The following is a 19,244-nucleotide window of genomic DNA, read 5'->3' as shown; positions in this document are numbered from 1 at the left end:
TCAAGAGCGTCACTGCTCACCACTTTATTTGGTAAATTCTGCGCGCGCGCACACACACACACACACACACACACACACACACTTTTACTAAGACAATGTTCTCGCTTCAAGTTTTTCTGGCTGAAGATAAATGACAATATTATGGGATTTTAAAATGAGGTGAAGGGAGGTTGAAAGGTTTGCTTAAGGATATTTGTCTCATTGCACTGAGCAATTTGGACTTCCTTTGTTCTTTGGAACACGAGAAAGAAAAAAAAAAACAAAAAAAAAAACTGGTGATCCCACCTAACTCTTAGGGCTAAGATGTCAAACGTCGCGTCACAAAACTTGGTGTCCAACCCACTGTTGGCTAATGACCCCCCTCCCCCAACCCTCACTGGACTAACTGTCAGTCGACATACATGGGCGAGATAGGAGAGGCAGGGATCTGATCCAGAATGCGACACACATAGCTGGCGACGTCCACAAAACGCTCCTCATACATCAGAATGAAAGGGTGTTTCTACAGGAGACATACACAAAGCTGAAGTGACAATTCGTCCTGTATGAGGCAGCTAATTTAAAGTTGGTTTAGCCTAAATCCTCAAATATCACAGAGCTAGGAGTTGGGGTAAAATTGTATTTACTGCAGTAAATAAAAATGACTTTTACATTTCAATTTTAAGTAGTATTGAAACTCACCAGAAGCTCCTTGTACTTTGGCCTTTTTGATTCATCCTTTGTAAGGCTGGACAGACAAAAAAAAGAACAAATCAGAGGCAATGTGCCAAATGTAGTGGGCATAAAAATGTTCCCCAATCAATTTTTACGTGATTGTGCTTACCATAGGTTAACAAAGTTGGTGAACTTGGGGGAGAACTGCCTCTCCTCTGAGTTGCTGAGCTGGGGAGGCTCGCCTTTTACCACCTGCGTCAGCTGATCGAAAACACTATTCCACTTAGGGTAGGGGAATCTTCCTGTTGCCAGCTCATACTGATAACAAACAGAAAGAGAACCATGATTGTCTAACACTGTGGATTTATCCTTATCGCAACAGCTTAACTTAATAAAACCCTTGAGTCTTACCAGGGTGATTCCCAAACTCCATACATCGGACCGGACATCATAGCCTTGTCTAGAAGCACTGGGGTCTATCCTTTCAGGCTGCAAAATGCACAAATGGAAATATTCTGTGATACACAGATAATTCATTAGACCCCATAAGACAGTATTTCACTCTATCATACAAATGCAAAATACATGTCAGTCACAACAATTTTAAATCCAATGACACATGAAGTGAACTTGTCATTAAATGCAAAGTTCTACTGAGGATGCCCATATAAATGGCATATATGGAATTACTTTAAGGTGTACTGCCGACCTAAACACTGTCAGAAATCCTTCATAGACTCTCTCCCAACTGCAACACCCTCTGTGCAGTGAAAACTACTGAGGAATGACTTGACACACAGCTTAAGCCAGGGGCAGACAATTAATTTTCCCAAAGAGTCACACGAGAAGCTGGACTGTTGCGGAGGGCGATATTAATAAGCTGAACTCAATTCTGCTCAGTATTAATTTGATCTCTCCACAACAGTTCCACTTCTCATGTGGCCGCTTGGGAAAATTAATTGCCCACCCCTGGCTATAGGTACTGAACTGGTCTCCAACCTCTCTTCAGCAAGCCTGATTTATTACAATCCAAAGGATCAGTTGCTCGACAGCACAGGTCTGTGCCCCCATTGGTCAGAACTGAACACAAGGGTAACCCATGCAATATTAAGCAGAAGATTTAAATGTTTTGGCTGCTTGGGGTGCACTCTGCAAGGTATGAACAACTCAAATGAAGGTTCTTAATAAATATGATAATAACATCAACCCGTTTTACTCCTTCACATGTAACTGATGCATATTTCTTAATCAGTGCAGTTGATTACTTACTGCCATGTAAGGCCTGCAGCCTGCATCTCTGGTCTTGGCTATGGAGTCCACCAGCTGGCCGCTAATGCCAAAATCGCACAGTTTGATATTCCCCTTTCGGTCCATAAGAATGTTGGAAGGTTTGATGTCTGCAAACACAGTAAAGGACGACCTAACTATAATGTAACTGGGACAAGAGTTAATTAGTAATAGCTGATTAGAATAAAATGAGAAAACTTACCTCTGTGAATTATTTTCAAGTTTTCTTTTAAGTGGTTCAGTGCTTTAACGGTCTGTTAAAGAGAAAAAAAAAATCTTTGGTTAATTATTTGATGCTATGCATGCCATTACAGGAAAATGACATTACATGAATATGAAATCGTTGCTTACTGCTAATGTTATTTTGCCTAATATTTCCTCTGGAATGACGTCATCTAATGCACAATATACATATTTGTAGAATTTGTCTAATGAGGTAGACATAAGTTCCATACAAATCCAACAGTCCCCCTGAAACAAAGACATAAAGGTTAGACTCCTTCAAGAATTTGCAATCAACTGAATGAATCAGGTATATTTTGTTTCTGTAACATAAAAAAAAAAAGACAGGTGGGTGTGTTTTTCAGACCTCCCTGAAGAGGGCGCCATAGAACTGCACAATGTAGGGACAGTCACTACTCCTCATCACTACATCAAGGTCCATCAGCAGCTGCTTCTGCTCCTTCTCATCCACAGTGGAGCGAATCCTCTGAGGGACACATCAGAAAACAGACATGCATGTTTCAGCCTCACACTTTTAATCACATTTCTAACTTTAGCAGCATTAACAAGAGAATTCATTTCTGAGAGAGCAATGGACATGAATTGAACAGCCTTCATTTTTGTTATTTATTATACCTTGCAAGTTCACCTGCTATCACCGTGTGCATGCTGGGTTCAATAAAAGTAATGCACATAAACCACTCAAGCCATCCACATCCACTTAACAGTGAGAGGTCATTTGACCACAACACTGATGCTAGTTCAGTCAACCTTTGTTTCAGTCAGAAATGAAACTGTTCAACCCTAAAATGCATCGGCGAAACTAATTCCAATGAGCTTGTTATGGTGTTATTCAAAATTCAACAACGCATTTTTCCTAAAATCAGAGTCTGTCAGTATGTCATCTACACAATGAATGCTTCTAAAAAGGCTGTCAGAATAAGCTAACATGTAACCACCTGCAGTGCACACTGCATGCCATCCAGGTGTGTGGGCAGACTGCTGCTGCTTGCACAGCTAATGTTAGTCACACTTTGAGAGACGTTTACTGTCAGACTCGTTTTAGTACAATCGACTAAAATATTAGTTGGTTGGGACGTCTTTGCAAGACTGAGTTCAGATGCCTGTTGATCACTAAAGACTGGCCTCTAGTGACGTGACATTTTCATGCAGTACACTACAATATATGACCTCAATACAGCAGCTCTGCATCAGCTTAACAAAAAGTAGAGAAGCACCTAGAGACTGGCCAGAGACTGGAATTGGTTGATTTCATGCATTCTGGAACCTCACTGGTCACTGGCTGGTCACTGTTTGGTCAGCCTTCCATATGTTTGATTACATCCGTTTTATGCATGTGCAATACACGCACAGCAGCTCAGGCAAATATTTTCACGTACACTCAAAGCCTAACATGTGGATGCTCCTCAGTGCTAGACTCAAAACATTTGTTGTAGTTTGATTGAATTCTAGTCAGCAGTCTCTTAATTTAAGACAGACATTTCAGTCTTTTTTAAAAAAAAAAAGCAGACTACAGGAAACAAACTTCTCCAGATCACTAATAGTCTATTATTGGGCTACCTTGACAGCCATGATCTGGCCTGTGGGTTTGTGGACCATCTTGTTGACGGAGCCATACGCCCCACGGCCAATCTCACCAAGGTCTCTCAGATCCTCTGCAGTGAAGTCACAGTGCTGCTCAGGGGAGATCTTCAGCTTCCCAGATGACTCAATACTGTGTGTCCGTAGGCGCTCTCTGTTGAATGTGGGACGATGACAGCATTTAGATTTAATCACTTATATTTTAATCAGAAATTAATTCTATGTGAACTGTAAAGTTTCCATGAACCGGCTTTAAAATCTGATTGGGTATTTGGGATTTGACAAGATGGCAAAATATGAACATAGTATTTGTAATATTTGTATCATTAAAAAAATCCCCTCCTGATATTAAAGGTGCAGGATGCATAAAGATTAGACCACCATTAGTGCTATTAAGCAGTATTTCTAAGGATATGTCCCAACTTAGACTGCATGTTGTGCAACCAGAAATATGAACATGTGCTGAAAAACAGTCGTGTCAGTGATTTTGTGCCATTGCACAGCACTCAACAAATTGCCAGGAAATGTAGCAACATGTCAGCTTAAAAAAAAAAAAAAAAAACTTCTAGCACGCTAAGGTGGTTAGCATAAAAACCAACTCTACAAATGTTTTACACAGTAGCAAATGTAGTCAGTACATTTCTGTTGTCATAGTAACTTGAAGAGATTTTGGAAAATTGCTCACAAAGAAACTTAATAATCAAAACGTACTTCCTGAGGTTATGAAGCAAATGAGCAGTGTTGTTTCTCTGTAATTCTACAGGAGACATACACAAAGCTGAAGTGACAATTCGTCCTGTATGAGGCAGCTAATTTAAAGTTGGTTTAGCCTAAATCCTCAAATATCACAGAGCTAGGAGTTGGGGTAAAATTGTATTTACTGCAGTAAATAAAAATGACTTTTACATTTCAATTTTAAGTAGTATTGAAACTCACCAGAAGCTCCTTGTACTTTGGCCTTTTTGATTCATCCTTTGTAAGGCTGGACAGACAAAAAAGAACAAATCAGAGGCAATGTGCCAAATGTAGTGGGCATAAAATGTTCCCCAATCAATTTTTACGTGATTGTGCTTACCATAGGTTAACAAAGTTGGTGAACTTGGGGGAGAACTGCCTCTCCTCTGAGTTGCTGAGCTGGGGAGGCTCGCCTTTTACCACCTGCGTCAGCTGATCGAAAACACTATTCCACTTAGGGTAGGGGAATCTTCCTGTTGCCAGCTCATACTGATAACAAACAGAAAGAGAACCATGATTGTCTAACACTGTGGATTTATCCTTATCGCAACAGCTTAACTTAATAAAACCCTTGAGTCTTACCAGGGTGATTCCCAAACTCCATACATCGGACCGGACATCATAGCCTTGTCTAGAAGCACTGGGGTCTATCCTTTCAGGCTGCAAAATGCACAAATGGAAATATTCTGTGATACACAGATAATTCATTAGACCCCATAAGACAGTATTTCACTCTATCATACAAATGCAAAATACATGTCAGTCACAACAATTTTAAATCCAATGACACATGAAGTGAACTTGTCATTAAATGCAAAGTTCTACTGAGGATGCCCATATAAATGGCATATATGGAATTACTTTAAGGTGTACTGCCGACCTAAACACTGTCAGAAATCCTTCATAGACTCTCTCCCAACTGCAACACCCTCTGTGCAGTGAAAACTACTGAGGAATGACTTGACACACAGCTTAAGCCAGGGGCAGACAATTAATTTTCCCAAAGAGTCACACGAGAAGCTGGACTGTTGCGGAGGGCGATATTAATAAGCTGAACTCAATTCTGCTCAGTATTAATTTGATCTCTCCACAACAGTTCCACTTCTCATGTGGCCGCTTGGGAAAATTAATTGCCCACCCCTGGCTATAGGTACTGAACTGGTCTCCAACCTCTCTTCAGCAAGCCTGATTTATTACAATCCAAAGGATCAGTTGCTCGACAGCACAGGTCTGTGCCCCCATTGGTCAGAACTGAACACAAGGGTAACCCATGCAATATTAAGCAGAAGATTTAAATGTTTTGGCTGCTTGGGGTGCACTCTGCAAGGTATGAACAACTCAAATGAAGGTTCTTAATAAATATGATAATAACATCAACCCGTTTTACTCCTTCACATGTAACTGATGCATATTTCTTAATCAGTGCAGTTGATTACTTACTGCCATGTAAGGCCTGCAGCCTGCATCTCTGGTCTTGGCTATGGAGTCCACCAGCTGGCCGCTAATGCCAAAATCGCACAGTTTGATATTCCCCTTTTTTTTTTTGACAGAACTCCCATGCCTAGACTTTTAAACTTTTAGTTACTGCTGCTATATGGCAGCACGGTGGATCTGTGATCAGTGTGGATGAGAAGTTTAACTGTACAGCGCTATGACAGGTGGAATTAAGGCTCATTCCTAAACTAAAAGAATTTGCACCTAACACCTATCTTGGTGCTTGGATCTGTGTTTAGGAATCAGCCTTAACTGTTGAGCAGAACCTGCCAGTAACAGCAGGTTAGGTGTTCTATGTACATACACATTTACAGTGGACATAATGTCCCAAACTAACTTTACACCAGGGTAGAGGGCATCTTCCACTACTCGCAAGGAAACGAGGATGTTTTTGTGGGACAAAAAGTGTGTAGCCTGGGAGACTTCTGGGTGGTCCTGAAAGAATGACAGTATGACTTAATGCAAACTGATTGCATTTAAAAATGCAGGTGAAGGCATTTAAAAGAAAAAAAAATTACATTGTTGGGATCAAGCCTATAAAGCAATGGAAAAATAAGACTGAAAAGGCCAACCAGAAGACTATTACTGTAAAGGTTTGGGGCCATCATCCACTAGGTTCCTGCAGCAGAATAGGTTAATGTAGCACTGGATTAGCACCACTTAAAAGTCTCTTGTGTTATCATTTTGGCAAAGTCAAAAAATTAAGTCTCTTTTTTTTGCGAAGTTATTCTTGGAGACCAAAATAGGTACACCATTAGCCCAAAGAATATACAACTTACTTGATTTATATAATGTGAACCAAACTTTTTTACAAGTTAGTAGTGGCGACTGTTTCTCAATCAGTACATTAACTGCGAAATGTTGTTTGTTTGTTTTTGTTTTTTTAAATAACCTTGTTACCAATAAATGCCTGGTTAGCTAAAGGCAATACAGCTTGTTTGAACTACATGGGTTTTACAACACTATTTAAAAAAAACAAAACAAAAAAAACCCACGAACAAAAACAAACATTTACTTGTAATGTGCAAAAATGAAACAATGTTTACATGTTTATTTTTTCCTGTTTTTTTTAAGCGCATTTTACAAAGCTACAGATCTTTTACCCAATGCTTTGTTGTTTTGCTAGCATCAAAGACCTATTACCATATATCTAACTACCTTGCTTACCGCAAATAAAAAAAAATAAATAAAAACCACACATACCGTTAGCTAGATGTTAAACTTGAATTTATTAGCATGATAATAGCGTAACAGTCTTTTCTATTTCCTCATCCATTTGACTAGAACTATATAGTAGAAAAATATACATTTCTATTCAGTTAGTATACCTTATTTTACCAATCTTAACCTTTTTTTAACTTTTTTTTTTGGACAGAATTATTTAACATATATTTTGCTAGTCCGCTTCTCATCTTAGCTAGCTATTGTTACATCATCTTGTCCTTTGTCTTTTTTTATTAACAAAAACCTATAAAGGATATTTTGGAAGCATGCGTTGTTTTTTGTTTTTTTTAACCCATCAATTGTCTTTAGCTGTAGCTACGTCTTTGAATGACAAAAATCCAGTTACATTAAACCAGGTGTTGCCATTTGATATTACTTCTAATTAGGAGTTTCTACCACCAGCTCTGTTCAACAAGACTAACACAGGAAATTCTCAATCAAAAAGAGATTCTTAGATTTATAACTCAAACACAATGATAACAAAAGAGACGAACTGAGGCTAGTTTGTGAGAAATGGCAGTTGTCTTATTTTTCTATCAAGACAGCTTCTCACAGATTGCATATTGGGGGAAAGTGAAAAAGAAAAGAAAAAGAAAGCTGCGCTACCAAATCCACGAGTGTTCCACACAGAAACACTCTTGCATACTCAACCATTTGCTGTGAGTAAAGGTGCTCTCAATCAAATGCATGAAAAGACTGTTGAGACAGCAGATCTATCTGTATACATTTGTACATGTCAACAGTTCAGAGGTGAACACACATATGCAAACTTACAGTCCACAATGTACAATCCACTGGGTGGCTATTTTTGTTCATACATCAAGAGCGTCACTGCTCACCACTTTATTTGGTAAATTCTGCGCGCGCGCACACACACACACACACACACACACACACACACTTTTACTAAGACAATGTTCTCGCTTCAAGTTTTTCTGGCTGAAGATAAATGACAATATTATGGGATTTTAAAATGAGGTGAAGGGAGGTTGAAAGGTTTGCTTAAGGATATTTGTCTCATTGCACTGAGCAATTTGGACTTCCTTTGTTCTTTGGAACACGAGAAAGAAAAAAAAAAACAAAAAAAAAAACTGGTGATCCCACCTAACTCTTAGGGCTAAGATGTCAAACGTCGCGTCACAAAACTTGGTGTCCAACCCACTGTTGGCTAATGACCCCCCTCCCCCAACCCTCACTGGACTAACTGTCAGTCGACATACATGGGCGAGATAGGAGAGGCAGGGATCTGATCCAGAATGCGACACACATAGCTGGCGACGTCCACAAAACGCTCCTCATACATCAGAATGAAAGGGTGTTTCTACAGGAGACATACACAAAGCTGAAGTGACAATTCGTCCTGTATGAGGCAGCTAATTTAAAGTTGGTTTAGCCTAAATCCTCAAATATCACAGAGCTAGGAGTTGGGGTAAAATTGTATTTACTGCAGTAAATAAAAATGACTTTTACATTTCAATTTTAAGTAGTATTGAAACTCACCAGAAGCTCCTTGTACTTTGGCCTTTTTGATTCATCCTTTGTAAGGCTGGACAGACAAAAAAAAGAACAAATCAGAGGCAATGTGCCAAATGTAGTGGGCATAAAAATGTTCCCCAATCAATTTTTACGTGATTGTGCTTACCATAGGTTAACAAAGTTGGTGAACTTGGGGGAGAACTGCCTCTCCTCTGAGTTGCTGAGCTGGGGAGGCTCGCCTTTTACCACCTGCGTCAGCTGATCGAAAACACTATTCCACTTAGGGTAGGGGAATCTTCCTGTTGCCAGCTCATACTGATAACAAACAGAAAGAGAACCATGATTGTCTAACACTGTGGATTTATCCTTATCGCAACAGCTTAACTTAATAAAACCCTTGAGTCTTACCAGGGTGATTCCCAAACTCCATACATCGGACCGGACATCATAGCCTTGTCTAGAAGCACTGGGGTCTATCCTTTCAGGCTGCAAAATGCACAAATGGAAATATTCTGTGATACACAGATAATTCATTAGACCCCATAAGACAGTATTTCACTCTATCATACAAATGCAAAATACATGTCAGTCACAACAATTTTAAATCCAATGACACATGAAGTGAACTTGTCATTAAATGCAAAGTTCTACTGAGGATGCCCATATAAATGGCATATATGGAATTACTTTAAGGTGTACTGCCGACCTAAACACTGTCAGAAATCCTTCATAGACTCTCTCCCAACTGCAACACCCTCTGTGCAGTGAAAACTACTGAGGAATGACTTGACACACAGCTTAAGCCAGGGGCAGACAATTAATTTTCCCAAAGAGTCACACGAGAAGCTGGACTGTTGCGGAGGGCGATATTAATAAGCTGAACTCAATTCTGCTCAGTATTAATTTGATCTCTCCACAACAGTTCCACTTCTCATGTGGCCGCTTGGGAAAATTAATTGCCCACCCCTGGCTATAGGTACTGAACTGGTCTCCAACCTCTCTTCAGCAAGCCTGATTTATTACAATCCAAAGGATCAGTTGCTCGACAGCACAGGTCTGTGCCCCCATTGGTCAGAACTGAACACAAGGGTAACCCATGCAATATTAAGCAGAAGATTTAAATGTTTTGGCTGCTTGGGGTGCACTCTGCAAGGTATGAACAACTCAAATGAAGGTTCTTAATAAATATGATAATAACATCAACCCGTTTTACTCCTTCACATGTAACTGATGCATATTTCTTAATCAGTGCAGTTGATTACTTACTGCCATGTAAGGCCTGCAGCCTGCATCTCTGGTCTTGGCTATGGAGTCCACCAGCTGGCCGCTAATGCCAAAATCGCACAGTTTGATATTCCCCTTTCGGTCCATAAGAATGTTGGAAGGTTTGATGTCTGCAAACACAGTAAAGGACGACCTAACTATAATGTAACTGGGACAAGAGTTAATTAGTAATAGCTGATTAGAATAAAATGAGAAAACTTACCTCTGTGAATTATTTTCAAGTTTTCTTTTAAGTGGTTCAGTGCTTTAACGGTCTGTTAAAGAGAAAAAAAAAATCTTTGGTTAATTATTTGATGCTATGCATGCCATTACAGGAAAATGACATTACATGAATATGAAATCGTTGCTTACTGCTAATGTTATTTTGCCTAATATTTCCTCTGGAATGACGTCATCTAATGCACAATATACATATTTGTAGAATTTGTCTAATGAGGTAGACATAAGTTCCATACAAATCCAACAGTCCCCCTGAAACAAAGACATAAAGGTTAGACTCCTTCAAGAATTTGCAATCAACTGAATGAATCAGGTATATTTTGTTTCTGTAACATAAAAAAAAAAAGACAGGTGGGTGTGTTTTTCAGACCTCCCTGAAGAGGGCGCCATAGAACTGCACAATGTAGGGACAGTCACTACTCCTCATCACTACATCAAGGTCCATCAGCAGCTGCTTCTGCTCCTTCTCATCCACAGTGGAGCGAATCCTCTGAGGGACACATCAGAAAACAGACATGCATGTTTCAGCCTCACACTTTTAATCACATTTCTAACTTTAGCAGCATTAACAAGAGAATTCATTTCTGAGAGAGCAATGGACATGAATTGAACAGCCTTCATTTTTGTTATTTATTATACCTTGCAAGTTCACCTGCTATCACCGTGTGCATGCTGGGTTCAATAAAAGTAATGCACATAAACCACTCAAGCCATCCACATCCACTTAACAGTGAGAGGTCATTTGACCACAACACTGATGCTAGTTCAGTCAACCTTTGTTTCAGTCAGAAATGAAACTGTTCAACCCTAAAATGCATCGGCGAAACTAATTCCAATGAGCTTGTTATGGTGTTATTCAAAATTCAACAACGCATTTTTCCTAAAATCAGAGTCTGTCAGTATGTCATCTACACAATGAATGCTTCTAAAAAGGCTGTCAGAATAAGCTAACATGTAACCACCTGCAGTGCACACTGCATGCCATCCAGGTGTGTGGGCAGACTGCTGCTGCTTGCACAGCTAATGTTAGTCACACTTTGAGAGACGTTTACTGTCAGACTCGTTTTAGTACAATCGACTAAAATATTAGTTGGTTGGGACGTCTTTGCAAGACTGAGTTCAGATGCCTGTTGATCACTAAAGACTGGCCTCTAGTGACGTGACATTTTCATGCAGTACACTACAATATATGACCTCAATACAGCAGCTCTGCATCAGCTTAACAAAAAGTAGAGAAGCACCTAGAGACTGGCCAGAGACTGGAATTGGTTGATTTCATGCATTCTGGAACCTCACTGGTCACTGGCTGGTCACTGTTTGGTCAGCCTTCCATATGTTTGATTACATCCGTTTTATGCATGTGCAATACACGCACAGCAGCTCAGGCAAATATTTTCACGTACACTCAAAGCCTAACATGTGGATGCTCCTCAGTGCTAGACTCAAAACATTTGTTGTAGTTTGATTGAATTCTAGTCAGCAGTCTCTTAATTTAAGACAGACATTTCAGTCTTTTTTAAAAAAAAAAAGCAGACTACAGGAAACAAACTTCTCCAGATCACTAATAGTCTATTATTGGGCTACCTTGACAGCCATGATCTGGCCTGTGGGTTTGTGGACCATCTTGTTGACGGAGCCATACGCCCCACGGCCAATCTCACCAAGGTCTCTCAGATCCTCTGCAGTGAAGTCACAGTGCTGCTCAGGGGAGATCTTCAGCTTCCCAGATGACTCAATACTGTGTGTCCGTAGGCGCTCTCTGTTGAATGTGGGACGATGACAGCATTTAGATTTAATCACTTATATTTTAATCAGAAATTAATTCTATGTGAACTGTAAAGTTTCCATGAACCGGCTTTAAAATCTGATTGGGTATTTGGGATTTGACAAGATGGCAAAATATGAACATAGTATTTGTAATATTTGTATCATTAAAAAAATCCCCTCCTGATATTAAAGGTGCAGGATGCATAAAGATTAGACCACCATTAGTGCTATTAAGCAGTATTTCTAAGGATATGTCCCAACTTAGACTGCATGTTGTGCAACCAGAAATATGAACATGTGCTGAAAAACAGTCGTGTCAGTGATTTTGTGCCATTGCACAGCACTCAACAAATTGCCAGGAAATGTAGCAACATGTCAGCTTAAAAAAAAAAAAAAAAAACTTCTAGCACGCTAAGGTGGTTAGCATAAAAACCAACTCTACAAATGTTTTACACAGTAGCAAATGTAGTCAGTACATTTCTGTTGTCATAGTAACTTGAAGAGATTTTGGAAAATTGCTCACAAAGAAACTTAATAATCAAAACGTACTTCCTGAGGTTATGAAGCAAATGAGCAGTGTTGTTTCTCTGTAAACGTCTACACAACAGGACTACTTTTTGCAACCAGGCACTGCCCCCTGCTGGCCTGACAAATTCACTCTAATGTTATCAGGTCCTGAGGCTATGTTCAATTTCTATATACAACCTCTTATCTAGTTCCAGTGACATCATGTCCCAACTATCTTTACTCACATGTGAGGGTTCTGGAAAGAGGGAACTGTTGGATTGAGTGGGAGCCTGGAAGCCGGTTTCACTGGAGGGTTGGCAAAATTCAGTTTCAGAGCTTTGCGTTTACCTGGTAGGACAAAGAGAGAAACAGATGCACAGTGCCACCTCATGCACACCACTCTGTGGGTTCAACCAACTGGTGAAGACAGAGGATACACATGGTGTGATAAAATGCCTTTCTTACCTCAGTATTGTCTTTCTATACTTGAGATAAGTCTCAATATGCCACAGCAACTTAATATGATCCAAGTATAAACACATTCATATGCATTATACAGTTGCATTTGAAAAATATGACTATGAGGGAAGGGTGGGAAAAAAAAAAATCTGTGGCATGAAGTTTTGGAGTTCTCAAGCTCTTCTCAAGCTTCAAGAAAGCAAAAAGTTTTGAACACAAGCAAAAATGTACAGGGGTTCCCAGTGTTCAGATGGTGTACTGCACAAGCTCTTTTAGCTAGAACCTTCTGAACAAATGGCATGCAGCATGTGTGCAAGCTATCAGGCTAGTATGCTGTGCACTAAGCAGGGTGCTAACATTGGGAATCCGTGTTCAGAATGTTTCCATCAATAATCTTTATAAATGTGCATTGTCAACACTAAACAGTTCCCACTGACATGTGAAAGCGACCCAACACTCAAGACAGCACTTCGTTCAGACTGAGGACACATAGGTTGAATTAACTGTTAGGTGCATGTGAGTATAGGAATGCATCACCCAAATAGAGTTGGTAATTAAGTTTAGGCATTGTTGAAAGTGCTGAGTTCAAGTGTTAAGTTGTCTCTGCCATGCCCTGTCCAACCAGCTCCTGAGTGCAAACAGATCCCTTAGCCTTTTAAGCCCCAGTGCAAATGAATCTTTCATGGCAATAAATATATTTGTGACAATTAACAGCAGTGAACAGTGGACAGACTCTCCCACTACCAGAGCACCACACAGGCTGTTTCAGTAGTATACAGTGGCATCCTCTCACCTGTGTTATCCAATTACGCACGTGCATGTATATAATAGTATAAACCATGAATCAAGACTGAAGCTCAGTAACAGGAGGCAAGAATGCCCCCAGTCTTGAATACGGCTACAATAATAGAGGGAAGGATGCTCCTTTACACTACTGAGGTGTCCCCACAAAGAGTAGAGGTCGTGTGCTTTGTGTGCAAGTCTAATGCTTACTTTGGGGTATTCCAGACAGGCTTATCTGAAACCCTGAAGTAAAGAAAAAAACATTTTTACTACATTTTCTTGAAATGTGTTGTTAAGAGTTTAAATGGGCCACGTTTGATAAGTGCCGTCCCAGCATGATTCAATGCTGAAAATGGAAAACAGGTCAGGATACTGAGAACGTGCTTTAGCTGGCAAAAGATGTGCCACATTTTGGTGGGTCTTGCTCAGTGCACTGCCATTTATAGCCGATGTAGTATTTGCTGTATTACTGGCAAAATAGTTAAATTTTAACAGTCATTTCAGTACCATCTTACTTTCAATTTTGAAAACCAATGTTCTGCCAGTCTTGTGGCACTGTGCATATGGCACTACTTTCTGCTGTTCCACTTGCAAATACTACCACCAGAACAATAATCAATTACATGTATTTGTCACTGCTGCCTATATAAAACTGTTTTAGGCTTTTGCAATTACTTCCTGTGACCCCTCTAATCGATAGATAGCAATTGTTGTGCCAAGCTAGGTTAGCTGGCTGCTAGCTTCTTAGCAGTACTAAAAGCATATGGCAAAAAAGCAAATAGTTCAATTTTCCCATATTGCCAAGATTATTATTAAAGTTGGATACTGTATCATCAGTGTATGAAGGACTATAGAAGAATAAGTGGATTGTATTAAAAAGTGACAGTAAAATTAAACTATATTGTTTCCTATACTTGGTTTGGCATTAGCCCTTTTTGCTAACGTATGCTTAGCACTACAAAGTCAAAATACAGCTTATTAAAACGAACTCAATGTCACTGTTTGCCATTGTACCTTAAATGTAAGTATATAAACTAATATCTTAGAAAATTACATTTTTGTGGGGGAAAAAATCAAACAAAGGGCTACACGTTTTAGAGTAAAGCTAGCTGAAAACAGTCTTGCAAAAATTAAATAAAAAAAAAAAAAAAAAAAAAACCCAAAACAAAAACAGTTTGTATTACAAAAATATATTTCATGCTGCAAATTCTTGGTAATAAAGTTAATTACATGCAACTGTTGAATTTAATCACAATGGGGAGTGGGGTGGAGGTAAATAAAACTAATACTAAAAGCTACGATGTTTGTTAGCTTTATAAACAGACAGTAGTAAAATACTATGAACTTAGAAAACACACTAGTGATGACTGGTATTTGCCAGTGGAACAAGACTGATATTCTCTTTTTGTTGGCTTAGCAGAACACCACAGTTTCACAGTGGCCAGCCACTAAAAACTGGCATGTGCCACTTCAACAGCCAAGCTGGTATACCTTTCATACAATGGAAACCACACTTAACAGTGTCTCATCAAATGGGGTCTGTCTACATCAGGTCATTCTAACATAGAAACTCAGTTGAAAACATGCAGAAAAAAAGATGATACAATTACAGGTATTACAAAAATGGAAAACAAAATAACTTTATGCAAACAAAAGAAAAAGACCAACAGAGGGAAGCGATGGGGACATTTCAATAAATTCCTTTGCCAAGATTGGCCCTAAAAATTAAAAATATAGATTTTTTTTTTCAACTCAACAAAAAACGAAATCTCCCCAAATCAGACCAAAACCTTATAAAATAAGTTTGAATACCTGTTTCATTTTGACATCTCCAGCAGGTGTTGGTTTCTGCAAGGTTTAGATAAAACATTTGATACTGCCACAGAGCAAGAAATTACAAAGTCAGATATGGCTGTTGAGGCTTAAGATTAGGCGCTTCATAATCAATAAAATCCAGAGTAAAGCCCTCCTGACATACTAGGAGCACATCCATTATTACATGCAAGTCTGCCGAACCTGCTCTGCTGGCTTTTTCCAGTGAAATGACAACTCTTGGAAGAAAACACAGCTTAATGTATGTGAAGCACTTTACATGTGTGTGTAATCAAGGTTTATGAATGACAATAAGAATTCTATTTAACCCCCCAAAACACCCATCAGCTGTCACTACAAGACTCCCTGTATATCTGCAGAATTTCAACTATAACTGAGAACTCCTACTCTGAGGACTTAGGGTTTCATAGAGGGTGACAAGCAAGTCAGAACAAATAGCATCCTATGGAGCTGTAGCCCAAAAATTGACTTTTTCCCCCTCCTCTTGTAATTACACTTATATGGGGGGTGTTAGTCTTCCATATACCACAGCACCAGGAGCAACTTTACTCCTGACAGCAGTCACCTTCAACTGCTCCTTACACACATTCAAAAGTTTCTGTGGTGATTTATCTTTGCTTCTGAAATCTAATTCTAATTTGTAAACAGAAGTAATCAAGACAAGGCCTAAACCCTCAGGTCAAAGAAGGTGCTTTTCCTGTAAGAAAAACCCTACGGACAAAAGTTCTGTTTGTTACTTCAATTTTAACATAATGTCAATATTGCATTCGCAAAAACTAAACTAATACTCCCTTTTTTAGTTCAGTACTTTTGTCAAGTGTTAATAATTATTTTGGCGATTTTATTCCTATTCGTTGAGGACTCCCTTGCGATCATCCTCTTTTATATGCCCAGTGGATTAATGTAGAATAAGAAAATTTGATTTTATGTAGTAAGTTTCAGTAGACGTTTCTGTTCCTCACAGCACATTATTAAAATGTGTGACCTCACTAAAACAAATCTTAGCTGACTACAGGTTTTGTCACGAGGTCTGCCTGTCCGATAAGAGATGACAGTGTGCGCTCAGAGGCATTAACTAGATAGAGATGTACACTTAACAAATATAAAGGCTTAGACTTTAAATTTATTTTACAAATCGAGGTGATTTGTGTCAACACGTTATGAAACCACCGACAGAACTACCGTTAGCAACACAAGGAAGACAAGTAACGTTATGTATGGCCTGAAGCCAACAGAATTTAATGTTGACACTTAATAGAATTGATAGCCCCAACTTTAACTTTATTAGCTCCATCATTTCTTTGCTACTCGGAGCCAAGCACTGAAACAGTGGCCTGACCGGGGACAGAAGTACACTTCAGTGTAGGCCTTGAGGCTACTTGTAGCAGCCCTCTGCTAATAACAAAGGCGAAAAAGTTAAAATAGTTGGAGAACTCATTTTTTTAAACAACGTAATACTTTTAAGGTAGAGTCGAGATGTACGATTCAAACTTCAGGAATGAAAACACTTGACTATGCCATTACAGGCCCGTTGGTACAACAATTAAACTGAAGCTTGTGCATCATTGCTAGCCTAGCAGCAGTGCAGTTTCAGGGAGATGGAGATGAAGCTAAGCGCAGAAAGACAGATTTAGCGGAAGTCTCACAAGTCAGACGTCAAAGTAAAAGCGCTGCTTGTCAACAGACAATTACTCAGATCCTACAGTAAAGCCTTAGATTAGTTGAGGCTAATCAACTACATGGTGTGAATATTTTTTTAATCTGATTTAACATGTAAAAACTTACATGTGTGATGCTTGTCACTAACTGCTCATTTTAATTTTAATTATGATTAACCAAATAGGTGCACAGATTGACCTTACTCAAAGAAAAGGCGGTTCGGCCACTATTATGGCTTGTTTTAGCAAAAGTGTGCATTTTGCATTAACATAAGCGGAGCATCTGCAACAGATGCATTAAATTGGTCACGTTTCCAGACATGGGCCGCATAACATATTTTATTTTGAAAGTTCTGACCGAAAAGACTTACTTATTGGGTTTCTCTTGGCTACAGTGTTTCTGCTTTTAGGAAGCTAAAGGCTACACTTTCCTACAAACTCTTATGTCCCCAGTAGAAATATGAAACTGTGAACTGGAGCCAGTTCTCGCCTACCTTGCATGCTGCTGCTCTGTGTTTGCTGGTGGAGTTGGTGCGACGTTGATCCTACGATGTTGCTGTTGTTGCTAGAGCTAGTGGAGTTGCTGTTAGGACTGGGAGTCGCCATTGTTGTGTTGAATTCCAGCAGCAGCGCTCAGGCTGCAATGCAGAGAGTGAAACTTCGCCCTCTCTGCCTCCAGACGGGACAATTCGCCACTTGAACGCAACAGCCGCAACGACGGCCACGTCTCTGCTGTTGCTGCTTTTATGGACAATCGGAAATAGCAAATCACGACTTCACAGTTGAACGTTTGACCTGCATAAATAACAAATGTATATAACATATTCTACATTCTGGCTCGTTTGTATCGACTCAATTCTATACTTTTGTTTTATATTCTAAGCGATTTAACACAATATGATGGACAAAAGACAATCTAATGTATTACATTTTTTATTTCGTGTTGAATAATGAAGCTTCCTTTTTTAATTTGTAATATATTTTACTCAGATTTTTATAGTTGGATTTACACTGTTAGATGTGTCAGCTCATCAAAGATAATCAAGGATCACATAATATGTCAAACAGCCTTTGAAATGATACGCAAATTTCTGTCCAGGAAGTTTATGCTTCATTTTTGGTAAAAGAAATTCTGGTGTTTTATTAGTCTGTTGCTTAGCACAAATTAACATATGTGTATATGTATCGGTGGTTTGAATGTAGCCTGCTAATCAGCAGTAGCTGCTAACTAGCACTCCAACCTCACCGGTAAAAGTCTGCCAGTCTGTTATTACAGTCTAAGCTAAAAATGCTACACTTTTAATGTTCAACTCCATAACTACATTTATACCAAAACAACAGAGACAATGGTTACGCCAAATTGAGTATTTATGATGAGATACTCAAGAAACAAGGGCTTGTGTTTGTGGCAGTGAGGCAAATGTGGTGGTCAAGCTTTTTTCTCATCCCTTTTTTGTAAAACAAATGCACCACTACTTTTTCTGTTTCTGGACTGCTCCTACATGTTAACCACAAATCATCGGTGATCAGTATGGGAAACTGACTCCTTCATTTTGATTGCATGTGTTACTTTCTCCTTTGGGGAGAGCTTATAACAAATGCAGAACTTATAAAACATGTTAACTTCGATTTTCTTATTAAACAAACTAATTTATTAATAATTTAGGCACTCTGCATGACGCAAATTTATAAAACGTAAAATAATAATCCTTGTGCCGCCGCAGTCCTCCAAAGTATCCCATTTTAAGAAATACTGCTCTAATGAAGAAACACAAGTATTAGTACGCATCTGTACATGGTAAAATTTCAGGATAAATCTGAGGGCCAAAATGAGTAGCTACATAACATGTCGGGCAGATTTAGCCTTTTACATCTGAGGAGTAAAAACTGCATATGTAGAACCAGCAGTCAAATCAAAAAACACATTAAAACTTTGCTTTGCAATAAAAGTGTCGTTTTTTTCTCCCCTAGGTGGCACTCTTGCTCCACAATGGAACTGGTTCTACCATCAGGCTCTTTAGGCTTTCAGTGTGAAGGAAG

The 19,244-nt window shown here is 39.1% G+C and overlaps 2 protein-coding genes across 9 annotated transcripts; both read right to left on the bottom strand.

Moving 5' to 3' along the window:
- Nucleotides 1-248: 248 nt before the first annotated feature.
- Nucleotides 249-4,498, bottom strand: LOC102293267 (dual specificity mitogen-activated protein kinase kinase 4). Of its 2 annotated transcripts, none has more exons than XM_005923757.3 (9): nt 3,745-4,498; nt 2,531-2,650; nt 2,293-2,412; nt 2,144-2,195; nt 1,924-2,051; nt 1,066-1,143; nt 824-972; nt 682-727; nt 249-502 (listed from the first exon to the last, which is right to left on the bottom strand). In XM_005923757.3, the coding sequence occupies exons 1-9, from the start codon at nt 3,781-3,783 to the stop codon at nt 389-391; spliced, it is 846 nt and encodes a 281-aa protein (XP_005923819.1). In that variant the 5' UTR covers nt 3,784-4,498; the 3' UTR covers nt 249-388. The 2 variants fall into 2 exon arrangements, with proteins under 2 accessions (XP_005923819.1, XP_042077602.1); XM_042221668.1 differs by having other exon boundaries at nt 3,822-4,498.
- Nucleotides 4,499-8,285: 3,787 nt separating this feature from the next.
- On the bottom strand, nt 8,286-17,945 carry map2k4b (mitogen-activated protein kinase kinase 4b). 7 transcript variants are annotated; one of them, XM_005923758.3, is made up of 13 exons: nt 17,699-17,945; nt 15,526-15,561; nt 13,924-13,956; nt 12,717-12,819; nt 11,782-11,956; nt 10,568-10,687; nt 10,330-10,449; nt 10,181-10,232; nt 9,961-10,088; nt 9,103-9,180; nt 8,861-9,009; nt 8,719-8,764; nt 8,286-8,539 (listed from the first exon to the last, which is right to left on the bottom strand). In XM_005923758.3, exons 1-13 carry the CDS (start codon nt 17,808-17,810, stop codon nt 8,426-8,428), a joined length of 1,266 nt encoding a protein of 421 aa, XP_005923820.1. In that variant the 5' UTR covers nt 17,811-17,945; the 3' UTR covers nt 8,286-8,425. The 7 variants fall into 7 exon arrangements, with proteins under 7 accessions (XP_005923820.1, XP_005923823.1, XP_005923821.1 ...); XM_005923761.3 differs by having other exon boundaries at nt 12,717-12,777; XM_005923759.3 differs by lacking the exon at nt 13,924-13,956.
- Nucleotides 17,946-19,244: the final 1,299 nt, after the last annotated feature.

This window comes from Haplochromis burtoni, unplaced genomic scaffold (assembly GCF_018398535.1).
Source record: "Haplochromis burtoni strain Fernald_Lab_line unplaced genomic scaffold, NCSU_Asbu1 Contig_71, whole genome shotgun sequence".
Classification (NCBI taxonomy): domain Eukaryota; kingdom Metazoa; phylum Chordata; class Actinopteri; order Cichliformes; family Cichlidae; genus Haplochromis; species Haplochromis burtoni.
Note: the sequence above shows the minus strand (reverse complement) of the source record. Positions and strands in the feature narration are given on the sequence as shown.